This window comes from Macaca thibetana, chromosome 20, assembly GCF_024542745.1.
Source record: "Macaca thibetana thibetana isolate TM-01 chromosome 20, ASM2454274v1, whole genome shotgun sequence".
NCBI lineage: Eukaryota > Metazoa > Chordata > Mammalia > Primates > Cercopithecidae > Macaca > Macaca thibetana.
The window spans coordinates 35,453,937-35,477,524 of record NC_065597.1 but is presented as its reverse complement, the minus strand read 5'-3'; the positions used below and the strand labels follow the sequence as shown (position 1 = coordinate 35,477,524).

The window sequence follows — 23,588 nt, the reverse complement described above, 5'->3', positions numbered from 1 at the left end:
GGTGGGAGTGTGTGGGGCACAAGGCGAGGGCAACATCAATGACCCGGCCATCAGGCCCTTGCTATTATGCTAAGCTGTCTCTTACCTAAAGGCCCTCGGCCGCTCACAATGAAGGACCATGCAAGATTTCTACTAGCACAGTAGGGTCAGCAGCCACACATACCCAAAACAATCACAGAGTCATTCTCTTCCAAATATTTTTTATTGAAATGACAATAAAATAAAAAAAGAACAGTGATCACTTTAACCAAACTTTTACTTTACAAATATAAAAATATAACCAAAACTTGTTTCTTTTATACATTTTCCATAAACGTAATACCAGAAAAGTTCTCAAAGCCAAACTATAAATGATGCTTGTATACTATGATATAAACACAATAACCAAAAGTTTAAATTTCTAAATACATGACCTTTCCATCAACAGAACAGCATAATCAATGTATCTTCCCAATTTATCTCTATTTTTACGATATGATCCATTACTAAAATACAAAATACACCTAAACTGGCCCAATCTAGACTTACCTAGGTTTTAGTAAGTTTTTCCCCACAAAAACAAGCTTAATAAATATAATACAAGCTAATATTAAAATGTGTTTTATGGCTCAAATCAAATTACAGTATTAAGTTTCTCATCACGATTTGAACAACAAAAGCAAACTGCTTGAAATGAGTCCAGTTTAACCCAAATAGTCAATGATGTATAACAAGTGGGGTAAGTATGGGAAAATCAAATCTTATGCTACAGAAAGTTGACTTATACTACAGTCAACAACCACTAAGCCTTCTTTGGCAATGAAACTTACAAAATTGCAAACTCTGAAGCAGTCTCAGTGATTGGCACATACTGTTCCAAACACTATGAACTACAGTAAAAACATTAAGTTTGAGGATGGAAAAGCTACCCCAAGCATTTCATCTCAAGTGACTGAACAAGTACTGTAAAAATAAAGTCATTAAAAAGCCGAGAGCATAAGAGCACAACATTTAAGGAAGGGAATTTTAAGCCGATTGCTTGCTGGCCTGTTGAATTTGAAGTACTTCTACCTCTCACTTCTAATTAAACATGGAAGAAAACAGACTGGCTAATTTGGTTACACTTCGTCCAAATACAATGTTAACTTAATGGAACCCTTAAATATCCAAAATAATAAGTGAATGCTAGTTATAAGACAATAAAAAGTTTAAAATTCTTCCAAATGTGCTGTTAACAGTACAAATTCAAGTGCAGAATTATTATGCCATTTTAAGTATTATATACTTTTTTAAAAAATCACAATGGTCTTCCATCACATGGCGAAAAAACAAATTTCACTCTTCTCCAAAGGGGTAAGTCCATCCTAAAGGTAACTACAAACAATTGTGTAAAACTTTATAGTTTTTTCCCCCAATCTATTCAACATATTCCAGTGTCATTTAGTAGTTTTATATAGAATCTGCACTATACTTGGATTACTCAGGGAAAATAAGATGACATATATTGTAGTTTTAGAACGCAAATGAGAGCTTTCATTTTAGACAAATGTACAACATAGGAGCCACTAAAAAATATGGGTCTATTAATCAAGAGCCCATTTCAAAATGATTCAGCATTTAGTATGTAGATCTGGAATGCACAGTTTCTGGAAGTATTAGAACTTACGTATCAAAAGAACTTAGTGTTAAACAGTGCACTTATACCCTCTTCTAATACTGTAGACATCTACCAACCAGATTTGATTTCCCCTAGTTCTATTATTTCCATCAGAAAACCAAAAACAAATTATTGGGATCCACCTGTAACTGACCAGAGCAAAAAGTTTTTAAGACTTCCGTTTATGTGTTACGAATTTTACATTCAAAACCAGATCTCTTACATTCCAAGGTTAGTAACCCAGCCATCCTGAATCAAAGGCTTTTCTCAACTAGGCCTTAGTGTATGGATGACTGGCTCATGTACTTACTGTATATTGGGAAGAAGTGAAGAAGTGGGAAGTGAAGAATTTGTCAAAGTTACAAAGAACATGAGTGGCCTCAAATCAGATGACTCTTCAACTCAAACACTCCTTACTGAGAGCACTTTATAAAACACACAACAAAAAGTCTACCTCTCTCTATCCTCCCCAAACTGCAAAAGTGAACATCTGAAATGTGGCCACTGTAGCTTTTCCCTCAGAAGCAATCATGGAAGGTGAGCTGAATCAATCCATCTTCATATCCACTTCCTCCAATCTAAAGGTCTTGCTCCCTGATCTAAAGGAATAGCTGAAGGATGCAGCTAATGGATGAGCTTACCAGCAAAATACATGAGAAATATGCTAATGTAGGCTAGAGGGGTAGGACTGTTAGGGGCAGGAGGGAAAAGGACAATTCACAGAACTAGTGGCTTTTTCAAAGGAAATCAGGGGGCATTTTTGGTCATGGGGACTGGTACTCACCTACCACTAAGGACACGCACAGTTACTCACTACTTAACTACCATGTGAGGGTTTGACATGACCCCAACTAAAAACACTTGAGTGTTTATTAATATAATTGCTCAGCTACACTTGGCCTGATTTTCTCAAGTATCATATACCTTTGTCATCACCCAATATTCAGGAAAATAGCCCTGTGACTGGTACCATACTAATCAAAAGTTCATTCCTATTAAAAACCCTTTTTTCCTTAAGTAGCTACATCTGGCAAGATTCCTTTTTACATTAAGCCTACAGTCAAGTCTATAATAAGGCATACACACTACACTTTGATCATTAAATAACGACACAACCAGCAAACTCCTTTGCTCTAATATTTTTTATTCCCTCAAATTTGATCTGAATTTATCAGTACTTTTTAAAGATTTTAAAATTTTGTATTTTTCTCTTAACCTGACAAAATCTGTCCTCTGCCTTACCCCCAGTTTTTGGTTGATTCACATTATTCCAAAAATATTTTCGAAGGCTCCGTCATTTGCTAAAACCAAATTTTCTTCTCTATGTATATAACTTCAAGTTAATTGAATATTTGTGCAATCTCAGAGTTCAAAACCTAATACGTCCAATTTTAGAAATTTCCTTCACAGATCACTATTTTTACCATGGCTTTAAGAATAAGACACATAATTTTGCAACAGCACAAATAATTAATATCCCCATTATGTGAAGAAAACTGAGCTCTAAATGAGTCTCTTCTTATACCAATTCCTATGATTGCTGATCAAGCCAATTTTAATAGTTTCCTGTACGTTTAAGGTCTGTTGCTTGCAAACCAAGGCCTGGATGGTTATAAAATGTACTGGCCAGTGAATTATATTGGGAGTTCTCTGCAACACAATTCATTTAGGAGTTGCACCTTGGACTCAATCAGACACATACAGTTTTCAAAAGTAATGGAAGCTCTTCATCATAAAAATATAATACAGTCTTGGAGTATGTGCCCAAGAATGGTATCAAAGCAAGGGTTCAATAAACTTGACTGACCTAAACCTGTCATTGTGTTGTAACATTCACCATCCTAAGGTGGAGGGAAAAATGATCCTTACCTACAAGAATTTTAGAAGTTTAATGAGAAATTAAAATAAAAAAAGAAGTCAATTTTCTTTAATGTTGTACAAAAAGTATGAGTAGAACCAAAAGTAAATAAACATTATCACATTTGTTTACACCACTATCTAGTTCTTCATATTAATTTTACTATTCAAACAAAAGAAAGTAGGTGGCAATTTAGGGATCGCAAAAGAGATAAAACCAAAAAAACTTTTCTACCACATTTATTCTACACTGTATATAGCTGTGCTCACAGAGACAAGCGGCTTCTTTTACTTCTCCACTGCGCAGGAATTCAGTTGTATATAAAATTGAACCTGAATTTTAAAAAGAACAATACCTTTATTAAAGACAGTACATACTACTTTCCACGTAAGATAAAGAAATTTATCTGGATGTTTCTACCCTCTCTTAACATGTCTGGCATTTTCTTTTTTTCCCCTTCAAATGCCTTTTTACCACGTTTGGCATTTTCTACACCAATTTTCTCCCACTGGTCACATCTTATGCATTAAAAACACTGTTGCTGAATACTTATAATAAAAAAATTAAGACTATAAATTTGATTAATTATCCACTAATAAGTTCCTTAATGCTGGAAAAGTTTCTACATGTCCTTATACTCTGACTACTCAGCACAGATACTGCACTTGGCAAGTAGCTGTTTGAATAAATAATATGACTCTTTTTCCCCCATATGCATTTCAACTTGTAATCTAGCAGGAGGCCCAAGTGGAGTGACAAAAGATAAAGTTTGATTAGTGACGAAGTAGAAAGAGCAATTTCATACTCAATAAGCTTTCACAAAAGGCCAATTTCACTAACATTTATTAAGTATGTACCAGATTACTGACACTGTTGTAAGCATTTTATATGCATTATTTCACTTGGTCCTCACAATCCTCTGAAGTAGAGACTACTATCCCCATTTACAGATGAAGAAACAGTCAAATAGGTAAAATAGTTTGTTCCAAGGTCACATTGCCAGCAAGTATTGAGACTGTGATTCAAATCCAAACACTGACTGCAGAATCTACATTCATAACCACCATATTATTCTGCAATTCCTATCGATGGCTGGCTCTAATAGAGACCTCAACCAGTACAAGTCAGTTTTTAAAAAACTGCATTTCGGTCGGGCGCGGTGGCTCACGCCTGTAGTCCCAGCACTTTGGGAGGCTGAGACGGGCAGATCACGAGGTCAGGAGATCAAGATCATCCTGGCTAACAAGGTGAAACCCCGTCTCTACTAAAATACAAAAACAAAATTAGCCTGGCGTGGTGGCGGCGCCTGTAGTCTCAGTTACTCGAGAGGCTGAGGCAGGAGAATAGCGTGAACCCAGGAGGCGGAGCTTGCAGTGAGCTGAGATCATGCCACTGCACTCCAGCCTGGGCAACAGAGTGAGACTCTGTCTCAAAAAATAAAAAAATAAAAAAAATAAAAAACTGCATTTCTTATCACTCTAACTGCCTAAAGATTCAAACCCCATGTAAAAGTTCAGGACCTAATCCCACAAGCCTCAATGTGGGCCAAAATATAGTAAGTTTCAAAAAAGGAAAGAGAATATATTACACCAAGATATTCAATTTGCCACCTTTTTTTTTTTTAGATGGAGTCTCGCTCTGTCACTCAGGCTGGAGTGTAGTAGCGCGATCTCGGTTCACTGCAACCTCTGCCTCCTGGGTTCAAGCAATTCTCTGCCTCAGCCTGAGTAGCTGGGATTACAGGCGCCGGCCACCACGCCTGGCTAATTTTTGTATTTTTAGTAGAGATGAGGTTTCACCATCTTGGCCAAGCTGGTCTTGAGCTCCCAACCTGGTGACACACCCACCTCAGCCTCCCAAAGTGCTGGGATTACAGGCATGAGCCACTGCATCCAGCCAATTTGCCACATTTTTATACAGACAACTCCACTCATGTTTACACACTGTTGACTATTTAACCATCTCTTCTTTGAATAAAGACATCAACCTTAACTCTTGAGAATATCAGAATTAGGGAAGAGCATTTGCACAAATACCAGAATGTCATGCCGAAACTTAATAGTCTGGGAATGGTATTAAGTCACAATTCATCTATGGCTTGCACATGACCTAGGAGACTACTTTCTTAGTTTCCTTAAAGACCAAAATTCATGAACCATACCTTCTCAAGTGGCTCAGAATATTTTAAATTTTACAGTTAATATGGATGAACCAAAAAATGTTCAACTTTCTGTACCTGCTCAACAGCTGAGGGAGACTAGAAATGATGGGTCCATATCCTGGTGCATTGTCATACAATTCAAACAATGGTGCAGCTACCAGCTTGTAATTTTTAGGGACTGCAAACAAGGCTAAAATAAAACAGAATTCATTATTATAAGTTCTTATATAATCACTGCTTCCATTTCATTTTTAAATTAATTACCAATTTTACATTTAACAAAAAGTTTAAGAAAAAAGATAATCTCATTAACACATTTTGGTTATGTCTTTTAAGGTACATTTCCTAGTCACAGATTTTAAACTAAAAGCATGGTGTGTATTTTTAGTTTTACAATAAACCCCAAATTCAAGGAACTTTGCGAAAAACACAAATAGAGGTATCCTTGAAATTACTGTACAGAAGTTTTTAGATGGTTACCTTCGAAAACAAAATAACTTACCTTTTTCTTGAAGCTGAACCAGAAACAACTTCTTATGTTCCTTAGGCTTTGTAATATGTGCAGGAATATATGGATACTGAAATTACAAATGAATACAACTTTAACATGTATTCCATGGCTTCATTTCTTTACATGCTTACTCCCCAGTGTAGTATAAACTGTTGGGAGAGGCATACTACTTTCTGTTCTCTTTACCAGGACTTATCTAACAGATACACTAGTAAATAAATGCTTTAATGCATATAAAATAACAAGCAGTAAACCAGTCAACCATTCAAGATAAAATATGTAGTCACAGGATTTATAGCTTCAGATACTTACAACATAATGAAGTCTGATTTAATTAGTATCTTTAATAAAGGCTTTTGTTTGTTTGTTTTTTGGGTTTTGTTTTGTTTTGTTTTGTTTTTGAGACAGAGTTTCGCTCTCGTTGCCCAGGATGGAGTGCAATGGCGCAATCTCGGCTCACTGTAACCTCCGCCTGCCGGGTTCAAGTGATTCTCCTGCCTCAGCCTCCTGAGTAGCTGAGATTACATGCATGCGCCACCATGCCCAGCTAATTTTGTATTATTAGTAGAGGCAGGGTTTCTCCAGGCTGGTCTTGAACTCCCAACCTCAGGTGATCCGCCTGCCTCGGCCTCCCCAAGTGCTGGGATTACAGGTGTGAGCCATCATGCCTGGCCTAAAAGCTGTTTTGTTTTGTTTTTTTTTTTAAATATATATATAGGCTGGGCACTGTGGTTCACGTCTATAATCCTAGCACTTTGAGAGGCCAAGGCAGGCAGATCATGAGGTCAGGAGATCGAGACCATCCTGGCTAACACGGTGAAACCCCGTCTCTACTAAAAATACAAAAAATTAGCCAGGCATGGTGGCGGGTACCTGTAGTCCCAGCTACTCGTGAGGTTAAGGCAGGAGAATGGCATGAACCCAGAAGGCAGAGTTTGCAGTGAGCTGAGACTGTGCCACTGCACTCCAGCCTGGGCAACAGAGCAAGACTCTGTCTCAAAAAAAAAAAAATAACCATCATCATATATACATATATATGTGTGTATCAGTACGTTAAATAGTCTAGAATCCTGATGTAGACCTGTTTACTACATTAAAAATTCAAATATAGCCTGTGAGGCATTTGACAAGATGCTTCTTGCTCCTCCTCCCAGCCCCAACCTCAAACCTCCCCGTATCCCAGGGTGCATGTTTCAGGAATACCAGAAGAGCAGTCTAAATGAAGTTTTGCCAGATGGGCAAAGCCAAAGCCATTTTACTCGATGAAATTTAGAGAATTTAAAGGGATGAAGAGAATCAGAGAGGGAAGTTGCTACCCGGGAAGGAAAAATTCTGACACAGAGAACAAAAAAAAAAAAGTCTAAGGGTTATACAATTCTTGTATAAATCCACAATACACTGAGAAATCTACTTTTGCTGTTGGAGTTGTATTTGAGCGGGGGAATTTAAAATTGCTGAAAACAGATAAAAGGGGAAAGTGAGATAAAAGCAGAAGCTGCCAAAAGGAGGTATTAGCATCATCCTCAATTTACATAGAAACGCATGCTAAGAGAGGCTAAGTATCTTTCCCAAGATTACTCAGCCAAGTTGTGAAGCCAAGATTTAACTGTATCTATTCAACTCTTATCTAATTATAAAAGCCTATGTTATTTTCCACTATGTTACTCATTGGCACCTAACCAGTATTCCAGTTAGAATAATTATATACTAGAGCCATCCCTAGGGTACAATGAATTGAGGCAATTGTCCCAGGCTTTGGAGGTTCCTTAAACTGTCATGAAAACCAGATACAATAACAGTCGCAGAGAAGTGAGAAGTGGCTTGAACAGCACAAGCTAAGAGATCTGTGGATCGCATACAACAAAAGTTCCCAAACCATGACCAAACAAAATGAGTAGCATTTCCCCAAATTTCCTCTGCTGTCAAGGCTACGTGTTCCTATTTTTTTAAGCCTTTCTTCTCTGGTCTTAATGTTTAAGTCGACTGTAGTTTATACAAAAAGACTGAGATAGGGAGATGATAGGCTCCTTTTCCACTGACACCTAACTAACACTCTAGGCTTCCTAAATAAATCAATACACTTACCTTATATTGAATACCACCAGGGCAAACTCTAGGCTTTAGTGAATGAAGGGAACTGTCCTAGGACAGTGGTAGGGGAGATGAGTGAGGATATTCAGAAAAGTTATCTGGAAAATGACTGGGGTCACTACTAAGGATTTTTCAATTAGATCAAGGGATGTTCAGAAAGCCGAAAAAAGTTTAGAATAATTGTACTATGTATCTTTGAACAAGTAACTTCACTGTTTCCATATGAAATTGTTCTTCCTTAAAGCCAAGATGTGTTCCTGGCAATTCTTAGTGAACACCAGCATCAGCTTCCACAGCTCCTATCTTCCTGTCCCTCTGCCATACAAGGGAGTCAGAAGCAAAAGAAAAGAACAGTCTTTTGCTTGGTTGATATTTTGTGCAGCGCTTGACCTGAAACATCTTGTCATGTAAAGGAGCTATAAAGTCATAGGGCTTTTTAATTTGCCTAAAGAATTCAGGATTCAACTTTAAGAAGTTCCACCATTAGCAAAAATAGGAATATTTGAGCATCAGTAACATTATCACTCATTATCATGGATTAAAATATTTCAAATTATTTAAATCCAAAAGGTCATACTGACACTTTGAAGGTCAATGAAACATGTTTGTGTGTGTGTGTGTGTGTGCCCCCATTACACTACCTCCGATTTCAGGGCAGCTGTGTTTGAAAGGTATCAGAGAGTTCCCTGTTTGCTGCCACTGTCTCAACAAGCAATCAGACTCAACATGGAAGTGCAAGGGAGTTCATTATCCCATGGGGGATAGGAGTCCCTAGCCATCTATCTTTCTGACAATTACGAGGTACATTCCACATGGTTCCCAGTCCTTAACAGAACAAACCCAGTTGCCCACAGGTGTAAAAAGATCAGTAACATGCCCTGTCTTACTTCTGCTGCTTCTGGTCTCACTCTCCCTGTATTCTGCTGCTTCCTGGAATCACCTCTCAAATTGCCTGTACCCAAGTCTTGGTCTTATCCTCTCTTTTGAATAAAGTCAAGTCTTTAGATGATGGTAAGGAATTAAATCATTCTTCTGAAAAATGTTAAGTAAAGGAAAAGCAGCATATATTTTTTTTTCTACACAAACCACATACTTCAGTAGTACATAAGTTTCTTTTTACATGAGGATCACAACCCTTATGAATTCATAGACCAGGAAATGATCATCAATGAGCTGCTAACATTTTAAAAAGAGACAACCAAATATTTTTAAATTCCTGATGGAAGTACACTATACCACTTGCGGTAGACTGCCTTAAGATGACCCCCAATGACTCCTGTTTCCTGGTATTCACTGCTTTGTGCAGTCCCTCCTACAGTGTACCAGGGTTGGCTTGTGTGACCAACAACATACTGCAGAAGTGATGGTATGCCACTGCCAAGATTAGGTTATCACAGACTAAGGGTTCCTACTTGGGCACTCCTCTAGCACTCTGTCTCTCACTATCTCTTGGAACACACAGCCTGGGGGAAGCCAGCTGCCTGAGAGTTGTCCTTTTAGAGATGTTCTCATGGCAAGGAACTGAGGGAGACCTTGAGACAACAGCCAGCAACACCTGAAGCAAAGCTTTAGTCTAACAGCCCAGATGAAACCGAGAAGTCTGCTAACACACAAGTGTAAGCTTGAGATCAGATACTTTAACCCCAGTTCTGCCTTATGATGCAGTCCCAACTGACAACTTGACTGTAACTTCATGAGAGAGCCTAAGCCAGAACCACCCTAAGCAACTCCCAGAGGCCGAAAGGCTGCTAAATTTTGAGGTAATTTGTTATGTGGCAATAGATAATATACCACCTATGACAAGCCTTGTTACCCCTCCCCAAATTAACTGAGCCTGAATACAATTTCTCAATCTAACTATCAATTTGCATGATACACAGGGGAAATAACTACATATTCAACAACAACAGGGGAATGCAATCAGAATGGAAACATTAGCCTATTTTCATTAACAAATAAAATACAAGGGAAAAAAAGGTGCCAACTGTGTAAAAGAGACTTTCGAGACTATCCTAATCCAAACAAATTATAAAAAGAAAATTGAAATAATCAGGATATGTGAACAGTGACTATATATTTGACAATAATATGGAATTGTTTTAGTATGATAATGACAGAACTACGGTTGTTTTTAAAGAGATACTTATCTTTTATGATTCACAATGAAATATTTACAATTGAAATGAATAGCTAGGATACGCTTCAAAATAATCCAAGATAAGGGCAGGAGAATGGTGTGGTGGAACAAGGGGCTGTGATGTGCTAACTGTTAAAGGCAGATAACGGGTAGCGCAAGTCATTCACTTTTACCATTCTCTCTTCTTTTGTATTTGTTCTATTTATTTATTTATTTTGAGAAGGAGTCTCGCTCTGTTGTCCAGGCTGGAGTGCAGCGACACAATCTCGGTTCACTGCAACTTCTGCCTCCCAGGTTCAAGCAATTCTCCTGCCTCAGCCTCCTGAGTAGCTGGGATTACAGGTTTGTACCACCAAACCCGGCTCATTTTTATATTTTTTTAGTAGAGATGGGGTTTCGCCATGTTGGCCAGGCTGGTCTCAAACTCCTGAGCTCAACAGGTGATCCACCCACCTTGGCCTCCCAAAGTGCTGGGATTACAGGCATAAGCCACCTTGCCCAGCCTTGTATTTGTTTTACATTTTCCTTTAAAATAAGAAGTGCTTGGCTTAATTTTGTAATTTAAATTAAGGAGGGAAGAAAAGAAAATTTCAAGTCAAATTCTACTTTAATCTTTTTTAAAGTGGCTAGAATTAAACGAGCTTTCTGCTTCCAAAATGCCTAGCAAATATAACTGAACACTAACCTGAGGAGGTTCAAAATTTGGTCTCCACCAGTTACCAATGCAGTCGTCAATGACCCAGTCTTGCAAAACTCCATCCTGACGACCCAGTATCTGTCAAAAAGAAATAAGACAGCCAGTGAACAACTAAATATATGTACTCACGAATCCCCTTCTTCAGTGAAAAGAAAATTCTTAGCAGTGCTCCTAATAGAGACAAAGGGATAATATGCCTTCCATATAGATTTCATCTCTATAATCTGTTATTATAGATGTCACTCTGCCCAAGACATATAATATTAGTTCAAAATTGGCAAGCTAGTATTAACATAAAAACTGTGTTCAAAATTCAACTTTCATTTTTATTAATTTGTATAGCAGAACATTAAACTTATTTTAATCAAAGTCATACTCTACATATTTTAAGTGGCCAAAAACAGTTCCACAATGTTCATGGTGAGAAACTGCAGTTCTCTGTCCTGCTTCACCCATTCCCACTGGCTATAACTTTCAACTCTTGGTTGTTTTTCCCCTGTTTGCTTCTATTTTTAAAGCATTCTTCTTGGTCTTAAATAAACGGTTTATTTTAGGGTAGTTTTAGATTTACAGAAAACTTGCAAAACTTTAGCAGAGACTTCCCATATACCCCACACCCAGTTTCCCCTATTGTTAACATCTCACATTAGTAAGGCACATTTGTCAAACTAATCAACCAATACCAAGACAAGGTTATTAATTGAAGTCCATATATTATTCAGATATCCGTAATCTTTAACCTAATGTCCTTTTTCATTTTTCAGTCCCAGGATCCCATCTAAGATACCATATTACACTTAATCTTCATTTCTTCCAAGGTTCCTCTATATTGTGACAGCTTTTCATATTTTCCTTGTTTTTGATGATCTTGATAGTTTTGAGGAACACTGGTCAAGTATTTTGTAAAACATCCCTCAATTAACTGAGGTTATGAGCTTTTGGGAAGAAAAATACAGAGGTAAAAGGGCCATTCTCATCACCATCATATCAAGGGTACACGCTGCATCAATGTAGCTTATCACTAATGCCAACCTCGATCACCTGGCTGAGGTACTGTTTATCAGGTTTCTTCAATGTAAAGTCATATTTTTCAAAACTTTTTTTTTTTTTTTTTTTTTGAGACAGAGTTTTGCTCGTTGCCCAGGCTGTAGTGCAATGGCACAATCCAGGCTCACTGCAACCTCCGCTGCCCAGGTTCAAGTGATTCTCCTAACTCAGCCTCGTGAGTAGCTGGGATTACAGGCACACACTACCATGCCCAGCTAATTTTTTGTCTTTTTAGTAGAGACGGGGTTTCACCCTGTTGTTCAGGCTGGTCTCAAACACCTGACCTCAGATGATCCGCCCGCCTCAGTCTCCCAGAGTGCTGGGCTTACAGGCATGAGCCACTGTGCCGGGCCTCAAAACCACATTTTTCTAAGAGATAGGGTCTTGCTCTGTCACTCAGGCTGGAGCGCAGTGACGCAATCATGGCTCACTATAACTCCTGGCCTCAAGCAATCTTCTGGCCTCAGCCCCACAAAGCACTGGGATTACAGGTGTGAGCCACCATGCCCAGCCAAAATATTCTTTTATGATGGTTTCTTGATTTTTCATTTTCATTTTATTTTTCTGAGACAGAGTCTCGCTCTGTTGCCCAGGCTGGAGTGCAGTGGTGCAATCTCGGCTCGGTGCAATCTCGGCTCACTGCAACCTCCGCCTCCCGGGTCCAAGGGACTCTCCTGCCTCAGCCTCCCGAGTAGCTGGGACCACAGGTACCTGCCACCACACCCGGCTTTTTTGTATTTTTAGTAGAAATGGGGTTTCACCATGTTGGCCAGGATGGTCTCGATCTCTTGACCTCGTGATCCACCCACCTCGGCCTCCCAAAGTGCTGGGATTACAGGCGTGAGCCACCGCGCCCAGATTTTCATTTTAAAAACTTTTTTAAAAGCCTATAACCCTCTACTATGAATGAGAATTTAGATATTAAAATCACATGACCTAGTTATACTTTTTCTTCCAGCATCTTCCCATTATCAATATTTGGTTAAGTCAACATTCAGTATTTAAGTTAGTATGATCAGGTAGATCAGTCACAACAGAGTAACCATATCTCCTCACTTGTTCAATCTTCCTGTTCTTTAGTTAGTAACTTTCATTTCCTTTGCTATCACTAAATTCGTTTCCCACATTCTCCATGAGAATTTAAATTTCTTCTCAATTCAAATATCAATTGTCAATTATTCTATTAATTTCATCTTTTCTAAGACATGTTTTTGTTTTTTTCAAGACAAGATCTCACTCTGTCACCCACGCTGGAGTGCAGTGGTGTGATCTCCACTCACTGCAACCTCCACCTCATGGGCTCAAGTGCTTCCCTCACCTCAGCCTCCCGTCCCCCAGCCTCCCGAGTAGCTGGGACTACAGGTGCAAGCCACCGCACCAGGCTAATTTTTCGCCATGTTGCCAAGGCTGGTCTCAAACTCCTAGGCTCAAGTGATCTGCCCATCTTGGCCTCCCTAAGTGCTGAAATTGCAGGCATGAGCCACCATACCCAGCCTAAGACACGTTTTTCTATCATCCTGCTGTAATCTGTACTTGATAGTCTCAACCCTGCTTCCCAGCTGGAGTCCTAGGGTTTCTCTTGGTCTCTCTCCTATGTTGTTAGATCTTAATATTTCTAATTCTCTATCTTCTTATTTTATTCCAGTTTGGGGGTGAACACCCTCTAGTAGCTTCCTGAGAAATGGTACAAGAGATGAAATTTTTTGAAACTCTGCATGTCCAGAAATAACTTTTACCCACACATTTGATTTATAGTTTGATTAGAAAATTCTTGGACAGAGATCATAGTCTCTCAAAATCACAAAGACAACACTCCACCATCCTTTAGCTTCCAGAATTATTTCTGGGTAGTTTAATGCAATTTCTGATTTTGATGTTTTGCATTTAACCTCTCTACTTACCAATCCTCCACCTCCCACTTTGGAAGCTTTTAGGATCTTTTTATTTGTTTGTAGGATCTAAAATTTCATGATGACATGCCTTTGCATGGATCTTTAAACATTCACTATAGAAGCAAGGCCAGTAGGCCTTTTCAATCTAAAAACTCATGCTCTTTGAGGTTTGAGAAATTTTCTCCAATTATGCTTTACTAATTCTTCCTTTACTCTGTTCTATTTATCTGTAGTTTATATTGGTCCTTCTAGAATGACCCACTAATTTTATCTTTTCTTACCTACATTCTATCATCTTTTCATTCTATTTTCTGGTAGAATGAAACTCTTAACTTTTTACTGAATTTTTTATCTCTTCCAACATTTTTTTAAATATCCATGAGGTTTTTGTTGGCTAAAATGCCTTTTTAACAGCACTGTTTCACAGATGCAAAATCTCCTCTTATTTAACCAAGAATATTAATCACAGTTTTGTCAATGGTTGAATTTACTGCTTCTGTTAAGGTCCTTTTGCTTCTTTTGATCTCTTTCTTGTTAAGAAGTTTTCTCCAAAAGCCTAGTGATATTTGGTTGTGTACTCACAAGGTAGAAGCAACAAGAGGCTTAATTGTCACCTCTGTGTGCATGAGTGATAGGACTACGATTTTTTTTTCTTTTTTTTTTTTTGTAGACGAAGTCTTGCTCTGTTGCCCAGGCTGCCGTGCAGTGGCGCGATCTCGGTTCACTGCAACCTCCACCTCCTGGGTTCAACTGATTCTTCTGCCTCAGCCTCCTGAGTAGCTGGGATTACAGGCGCCCGCCACCACACCTGGCTAATTTTTTTTTTTATTTCAGTAGAGACGGGGTTTCACCATGTTGGTCAGGCTGTCTCTAACTCCTGACCTCGTGATCCACCCGCCTCGGCCTCCCAAAGTGCTGGGATTACAAATGTAAGCCACTGTGCCCGGTCCAGGACTGCATTATTTCTATAGAAAATTCTTGCTTTGTTTTGGATATGGGTTGTCTCCCTGCCCCCAAACTCATGCTGAAATCTGATCCCCAATGTGACAGTGTTGGCAGGCAGGGCCTAGTGGAAGGTGTTTAAGTCATGGAGGTGGATCCTTCATTAATAGTTTTAATACCCTTCTGCCATCAGGAATGGATTAGTTCCCTGGAGACTGGGTTGTTCAAGAGCGTGGCTTCCCGGATTCACTCTTGCTTCCTCCCTTGCCATGTCATCATCTCTTTGCACATGCCCACTCCCATTTTGCTTTCTACCATGAGTGGAAGCAGCATGAAGCCCTCGCCAGCTACCCAATCTTGCCACCGCAACTGGTGAGCCAAATAAATCTTTTTCTTTATAAATTACCCAGCCTCAGGTATTCTGTTATAGCAATATTAAACAGACTAAGACAGCTCCAAAATGGCAGTATCTGAAGTTTTTCTTGGACTGGTCACTTTTTCCAGAAACAAGATTTCCAACCCTCAGCCTGGGATATATAAATCTAATTGTTGGCTGGGCCTGGTGGCTCATGCACGTAATCCCAATGCTTTGGTAGGCTGAGATGGGAGGACTTCTTCAGGCCAGGAGTTTGCGACCAGCCTGGGCAACATAGCAAGATCTCTATAAAAAAATTTTTTTTAATTAGCCAGGCATCGTGGCACACACCTGCAGTCCTAGCTACTCAGGATGCTGAGGCAGGAAGATTGCTTGAGCCCAGGAGTTTGTGGTTACAGTGAGCTATGATCACACCACCGTCCTCTAGCCTGAGGAACAGAGTGAGACCCTGTCTCTAAAAAAAATAAATAAGCTTAGACCGCGCACGGTGACTCACATCTATAATCCCAGCACTTTGGGAGGCCAAAGCAGGCAGATCACCTGAGGTCAGGAGTTTGAGACCAGCCTGGCCAACATGGTGAAACCCCATCTCTACTAAAAATACAAAAATTAGCTGGGCATGGCAGTGGGCACCTGTAATCCCAGCTACTCTGGAGGCTGAGGCAGGAGAATCGCTTGAACCCAGGAGGCAGAGGTTGCTGTGAGCAACCATTGCTCACACTGGATATCACACCACTGCACCCCAGCCTGGGCAACAAGAGCAAAACTCTGACTCAAAAAAAATTTTTTTTAAATAAGCCCAATTGTTAACATCCTGTCAGCCTAATAGAAGTCCAAGAGTCTGACTATTGAGAATGGGAACTCTTGCTTATTCTTCCCCATCCCCTAAACTTTTTTCATTGCTAGCTGTTCTCTGATTCAATTACTACAGAGAATCAATCATCAGCCAGTCTTTGCCTAATTACAGAGTGGGGAAGACAATCTAGATACACAGATTGAACATCCCAATCTGAAACTCCAAAATCTCAAACTTTTTGAGCACTGAAATGATGTTCAAAGGAAATGCTCAGGCCGGGTGCGGTGGCGCACGCCTGTAATCCCAGCACTTTGGAAGGCCAAGGAAGGCGGATCACCTGAGGTCAGGAGTTCCAGACCAGCCTGGCCAACATGGTGAAACCCCGTCTCCACTAAAACTACAAAAATTAACCAGGCATGGTGGCAGGTGCCTGTAATTCCATCTACTGGGGAGGGTGAGGCAGGAGAATCGCTTAAACCCGGGAGTTGGATGTTACAGTGAGCCGAGATTATACCATTGCACTCTAGCCTGGGTGACAAGAGAGAGACTTCGTCTCAAGAAAAAAAAAAAAAAAAAAGGAAATGTCCATTGGAGCATTTCAAGTTTTGTATATGGGATGCTTAACTGGTAAGCATAATGCAAATATTCCAAAACCTGAAAAAAAATCCCAAATCCTAATCACTTTTTTTTTAATTTTTTTGCATATATAGTAGACGTATATATGTATGGGGTACACAAGATGTTTTGATACAGGCATGCAATGCATAATATTCACATCATGGAGAACAGGGTATCCACCCCCTCAAGCATTTATCCTTTGTGTTACAAACAATCCAATTATACTCTTTTAGTTATTTTAAAATTTACAATTAAGTGATTACTGACTATAATCACCCTATTGTGCTATCAAATAGTAGCTAAACACTTCTGGTCCCAAGCTCTCAGACAGGGAATACTCAACCTGTATAAATATACTTCATATATACTTTGAACCAGTCCAGTTTTCAGCCCATGCATGCCCCCACTTTCATAAGTACCTAGCACCTTCAGTTCCTCAGTCATTCTGGTACTCTGCAGTGTTGGATTCTGCCTGCCTGTCTGTTGGACTAAGGTTTCTGCCAAGTTAGTTATAATTTGCCCATCTGTTTTCCAGTTTCCAAAATTTTGCTTTTGTGAGTCTCTCATTTTGCACTCCCTCAATCCTACTGCACTTATATCTTTGTACCAGACATTACATAAATGGAAGTCCAAGCACAGTAAATGTTTAAGAGTTATAATACATTTTTAGAAATACTAGAAAGACAAACCAATAGGTCAAAAGTAGGAGAATTACAGGTGACTTTAGTTTTGTTTCTCCTTTGCTTTTCTGTGTTTGCCAAGCTTTTTGCACAGAGAATGTATGAGTTTTGTAAAGGGGGCAGGCGGCAACTGCATGTTAAAGAAGAAAACTAACATTGAAAACAACTTACAGTCTCAAAATCCTCAGTATCTATGCATTTGGCCCCAAGTCTTTACATGCAGGCATTACAATGATTTTTTAAAAGTAGAATAATTTGGGCAAAGTCTAAAAAATATGTGAAAAAAGTGAAAACACAGGCGTCTTTCTCTTTTCAAAATTCCATAGAGGCCTACTCTTGAACAAAACTACCTGCATTCAAACCTCTAGCTCTACAACACACTAGCTATATAACAAGAAGTAATTTAAACTTAATAATATCTGCTTCCTAGAGTTGTGGTGGTGATTAAAGGAATTAGCACATGTAAAGCACTTAGAACAGTGTCTAGCACAGTAATACTTAAATGTCAGTTTTTATCATTGCTGTGACACAGTTTAACATTTTAAAAATTGAAGTAAGTGTAAGTTCAACTTGTAAAAAAAATCAACATTGTACTAACATTCTGGGGTTTAAGTTGTATTTATTGAAAACTCAATATTCCAAAATAAACATCCTTTTTACAAGACATTAAAAGCCAAATTAACTATTAAGTTGATGGTATGCAAAGTTAGGTTAAACAGAAAAATACCTCTGTCATTAAGCGTTTTAGTCCTTCAACTTCATCTTCTCCTGGGTTAAGTTCACCACCAGGTCTGTATAAAAGTTAAGAATTTCAGCTTTCAACTTAATGCAATTTGGAGATAACAAAGAACACAATAAATGTTATGTCTATCAAGTCACTAAGTAACATATTTCAGTGTAATAAGGCAATCAAAACAAGTATCAAAGTGAAGGGGGAGAATATGCTTGAATTCATGTCAATTCCCCAGACTAACAGTATACAAACCCTAGGTTTTTTTCCTCTTTGTATATATTTATTTTTATTTTATTGTCGATTTAAGGGGTACATGTACAAGTTTATTACATAGGTATATTGTGTAATGCTAAGGTTTAGGCTTCTAGTGAACCAATCACCAAAACAGTGAACATAACATCTAACAGGAAGTATTTCAACTCTCGCCTCTCCCTCCCGCTCCCCACCTTTGGAGTATACAGTGTTCATTTTTTCCAACTTTATGTCCATATGTACCCATCACATAAACCCTAGTTTTAAACCAACAGAATACATAACATAGCACAAACATAAACAAAATTGCTAACCACCAGTCCATCCCAATCTCATCTCTGGAAGCTATCTGATGATAATGGAGTCTAGAAATGCCCAGAGAGGAATGGATCATGTTCTTTAGGCCTAAACAATGGGACACTTTTTCAAGAGCGCCATCTAAGTATTGGAGACCTTTCTTTTTGGTATAATCTAGTCAAATAGTTGTGGATCAAATGTTTGAGAGATGCAGGAGCTTAAATGACAAAAAAATAAACTGTTATCCACAAAAACCTAAGTCATCTTAAGAATAGGAAATGCAAATCATACCAAGAAAGAAATACCAATTGTTCTTGGTGATGCTACAATGACATCTAGACATTGATCTTGAACTCAACTATTCCACAGGGTTTCTACCAAGCTCAATCACTAACATCGACAACATATAGAAACACGCAGATTACTAGTTAGGAAAATAAATGAGCACCGCAATGGAGAAAAATTACTCGTGATTTTCTCTTTTTAAAGACATCATTAACAGCAGTGTTTGTTGAAATAAATGACCGAGGGCTAAAATTGTAGTCCACAGCTGCATAAACAGCAATCCTACTAAAAACTGTCTTGCTGTTAATTTCCAACACTACTTACAGTTTGAAGAAAGTTGTTCCCAGCTGTAGCAGTAACACATGGGGTAGCCGGTGCTCATGTACAATCAGAACCCCTTCTACAGTCCTCCTCATTCCAATTTTATCAAATTCTTCCCTCATGCGCTGAAATCTGGCTGCCACAGAGCTGTCCTTCTCATAGAGGGGCTCTTTTGTACCAAAAGTATAATTGGTAAGAGGGTACCTGTGATCCAAAGACAAACATCTAACATGAGAACTGAAGAATATAATTTACCATGACAGACATTAGCATAAAGAAACCACAGTACAAAAAAAAAGTGCATATGTTGTACTCAGAGACACAGGATTTGTACAGTTACATAACTAAAGTTAATGAGACAGTAGAGATTGGAATCTTGTTCTCTGGACTCTTAAAGCCAGAGCTTCCGGCCGGGCGCGGTGGCTCAAGGCTGTAATCCCAGCACTTTGGGAGGCCGAGACGGGCGGATCACGAGGTCAGGAGATCGAGACCATCCTGGCTAACACGGTGAAACCCCGTCTCTACTAAAAAAAAAATACAAAAAACTAGCCGGGCGAAGTGGCGGGCGCCTGTAGTCCCAGCTACTTGGGAGGCTGAGACAGGAGAATGGCGTGAACCCGGGAGGCGGAGCTTGCAGTGAGCTGAGATCCCGCCACTGCACTCCAGCCTGGGCGACAGAGCATGACTCTGTCTCAAAAAAAAAAAAAAAAAAAAAAGCCAGAGCTTCCATGAGATCAAGCTACTCCTCCATACTTTAACTTTCAAGTGTAGATAACACTATCCTTAAATGCTTAGAGAAATGGTTATCTGAACATTAGTAATCCTCTGGTTTTAGACCATGGCTGCTATTCCAACAAGACCAATTTGGCTAATAATTAATGTCCCCCTGCATTCCTCTGACTACTAATCTAATCAGAAAGTTTTAATTATGGGTGCTAATGGCTAATCTCTTTTTTCTAAAACTAAGCCACCACTTTTCATCAACATCCCTCCAGTTATTTTCTATTTCTCTCAGTCAACTATCCTCAGATTTTTCTTGCACCACAGCCTTTCCTTTTCACAGCAACTCTTCTACTTTCTCTTTCTGTCCTCTAACCCTACTTACTAGCCTTGGGCATTTATTCTATTCAGTCTCCTTATTGTTTCCTTCTCCTCATCTGAATCTTCTACCCACCCCTTTACCAAGAATTTAAAATATGGCTCAAACTGTTAAAGACAGTTTTCATCTTGCCTAATAAGGATCAAATTTTTCTTTAAAGATACTTAAAAATTCCATACTTATATGTCGTACGCCCTTAATTAAAGCCTTACAGCAAGAAGCCTTTGAGTAAGAATTTACGCCACATTTGCCCACCTATAGTATCTATTCTACCAAAAGCCCTTGACATTAATAGTCAACATTATTGCATCTACTGCACTCAGCCATTCTTGAAAGGGGAAAAAAATCAAGGTTGCCAAAACTTTAAAAATTACTTTAAGGCCGGGCGCGGTGGCTCAAGCCTGTAATCCCAGCACTTTGGGAGGCCGAGACGGGCGGATCACGAGTTCAGGAGATCGAGACCATCCTGGCTAACACGGTGAAACCCCGTCTCTACTAAAATACAAAAAAAAAAAATTAGCCGGGCGAGGTGGCGGGCGCCTGTACTCCCAGCTACTCGGGAGGCTGAGGCAGGAGAATGGCGTGAACCCGGGAGGCGGGGCTTGCAGTGAGCTGAGATCCGGCCACTGCACTCCAGCCTGGGCAACAGAGCTAGACTCCGTCTCAAAAAAAAAAAAAAATTACTTTAATTTCAGAAGCCAAGTTCTAGGCATATGAAAAAGCTATAAAATAATTAAAATATACCATTTCAAGGATGCTTTAAAGATTTAAAGAACGTCCCCAGTAGACCCAAGGCTAAATCTAACACCATCATCCATAGCAGCAGCAGATATGCTACACAGCACGATGTGCCAGGCAATTTTTTCAAACGCTTTACATATATTAACATTTAATTCTCACAACCTGAGTTAGAAAGAATTAAGGATAGCCATTACACATCTCTGTTGCAAGAGCCAGCTCCAATATATCAGTAAAGAGATGTCAAGATGAAATGTCAGAATTTTCACCTGTGAAATCAGAGTGCCAGCCCAGACATACATATTGTTCTCATCATACTGTGAGCTTCATAAAGCAGGGGCTACACCTTACTTCCTCACCACTGTATATCCAGTATTGTGCACAGTGCCTGGCACAAAGTAGGCATTCATGCAATATTTCCTGAAAGAAAATATACTGGGGAGAGCGCATTTGTTTTCAACTTAATATTAACTCAGGTGAACTTAAGTTCACAACACAATGATTATTTCTGAATATTTATATTTATATAGGAGAAGAAATGTACTGTAAATCAACCCATAATTTTAATAGAGCGAAGATTAAAATCTTGCTGAAAGCTAACTATTTTGCCAAGTTAATTCTACATAATGGCTTGGTGCAAATTAATTCAGTAATCAAGACAAAACAAGAAAAGACTGTGGGTTTTAGCTCTAATCACCACTGAAAGTAACCCAGAAGCTGTGCTTTCATACTTTTAAAAAGGATAACATTTGCCTTTACCATTTGATGGATTTTTTTCTTAATTTTTAAAAACATTTTTGTAGAGACAGCCTATGTTGCCCAGACTTGTCTACAACTCCCGGCCTCAAGTGATCCTCCCACCTCGGCCTCCCAAGGTGCTGGGATTACAGTCTTGAGCCGCCACTCCTGAGGACTTTTATACACACAACTATCGACTAATTCCAGATTTTATAAACCCAGCATTTCCATCATCTAAATTTCCAAGCCAACACATTTTACAAAATAAAACAATGTTAACCATCTTTTCAACTTCAAATCACTTTGGTTGGGGGACGGAGAGAGAACGTCCATTTATTTTAATATAAAACAAGAGAAACACCTAAACTGCCTTACGAAAACATCAATACCACCAAATCCTTGCACTTGTACACAGACTGGCATAAACTGGCCACTTTCCTCCATCAGGAAAATAGAGGCACCACGTTGCCTCGAAAACAAATCCTCAGACACGATTTTAAAAAGCATTACTGACAATTTCTTCAGACATCTCAAACGTCAATTACCTGCTACAGCGAGTCTGCTGCTGAGAGTGACCTTGAAATGCAATGGTTTCAAGTGTTGAAACGGAAAGGTGTTGAAAATAAAACACAGTCCACAATGGGTTTTCTGGTACAAACATTCTGGTTCCCTCCAGTCTGAAAGCCCAACCATAGCAGCATCCTTACTCCCAAGGAGGGGCCTACTTGGGGTGCCTGGGATGCTGGCGTTGAGACATCATCAGACGACGCGAAGGCATAAGGCATGGGGCAGGGCAGACAGCCCTGAGCACATGAATAACATGTGTTGTATTCATAAACCGAAATATTTAAGTAGCAATTAAAAGGAAAAAAACTAGACCTAGGCATTACAGCTGGATCTCGAAAGCTTACTGTCAGAGTGAAATGTGCAAAAATGATACTAGGTTATACCATTCGTACCACATCAACAATCACAAAGCAATACCATATACGTGATGCCAAAGCATAAACATTTCACTGGAAGGATAAAACACACACACACACACACACATTTTGAAGTTGGTTACCTCTGGAGAGGTGGGGAAAGGATGAGTTAAAAGCAAACTCCGTTTTTCTCCATTATGACCGAATACATAGGATGGGAACAAGCCTTCCTTTACAGAAAAGGACTCTTAACTCCCGGAGGTAGGAGGATGAGAAAGGGGCCTGAGGGAGCGAGGAAGGCGCGCATCCGCCAGCGGGAGTTGGAGGCTGGGAGGTGCGGAGGCGTGAAGCACGCCGAAAAGCCGGGGACGCGCGGGAGAGTCTGTAGGAGCGCTCACGAGAGAAATGCCCGCCAAGGCCGCCCCGCACTTACAGATTGATGGTGCGCTCCAGGGTGAGGGGCTTGGTCTGCTGGATGTACTTGTTGCCGAACTGAGTGACCCCCCGGGGCCAGCCGGTCTGCGAGCGATTGGGCGGTACCACAGACATGCTGGCGAGCTCCGGCGCTGGCGGCGAGCAGAAAGTGGGAGGCAGGGGAGACTTTCCCGGTGCGGGAAGCGGTTATCTGCAACCCCCTCAGCGGCCACCGCCCGCCATTAACAGGAGAGCGCAAGAAGAGGCGTAGGCACGCCGGAAGTGAACCCGGAGCCTCTGGCGGCAGGAAGTAGAGAGGAGGTGGCCTGCCAGACCGAGCGCCATT

The 23,588-nt window shown here is 39.8% G+C and overlaps 4 protein-coding genes across 17 annotated transcripts in view; 3 read left to right on the top strand and 1 right to left on the bottom strand.

Moving 5' to 3' along the window:
* Nucleotides 1-23,588, top strand: part of LOC126943908 (metallothionein-1E) — a 339,166-nt gene that overhangs the window by 126,439 nt on the left and 189,139 nt on the right. The window lies entirely within an intron of this gene.
* Nucleotides 1-23,588, top strand: part of LOC126943900 (metallothionein-2) — an 894,508-nt gene that overhangs the window by 699,256 nt on the left and 171,664 nt on the right. The gene's annotated exons all lie outside the window — the stretch shown is intronic.
* The window catches only part of MT3 (metallothionein 3), an 892,117-nt gene that overhangs the window by 718,001 nt on the left and 150,528 nt on the right, over nucleotides 1-23,588 (top strand). The gene's annotated exons all lie outside the window — the stretch shown is intronic.
* Nucleotides 184-23,550, bottom strand: NUDT21 (nudix hydrolase 21). The gene is made up of 7 exons (XM_050773106.1): nucleotides 23,262-23,550; nucleotides 19,334-19,534; nucleotides 18,170-18,233; nucleotides 11,080-11,169; nucleotides 6,158-6,233; nucleotides 5,731-5,845; nucleotides 184-3,826 (listed from the first exon to the last, which is right to left on the bottom strand). Exons 1-7 carry the CDS (start codon nucleotides 23,375-23,377, stop codon nucleotides 3,805-3,807), a joined length of 684 nt encoding a protein of 227 aa, XP_050629063.1. The 5' UTR covers nucleotides 23,378-23,550; the 3' UTR covers nucleotides 184-3,804.

Coding starts and splice junctions, on each gene's coding strand:
- NUDT21 (XM_050773106.1), bottom strand. CDS start 23,377: ATGTCTGTGGTACCGCCCAATCGCTCGCAGACCGGCTGGCCCCGGGGG. Junction 18,234..19,333: donor GGAACAACTTTCTTCAAACT/GTAAGTAGTGTT, acceptor ACTTTTATACAG/ACCTGGTGGTGAACTTAACC. Junction 11,170..18,169: donor TAAAACGCTTAATGACAGAG/GTATTTTTCTGT, acceptor TCTTTTTGACAG/ATACTGGGTCGTCAGGATGG.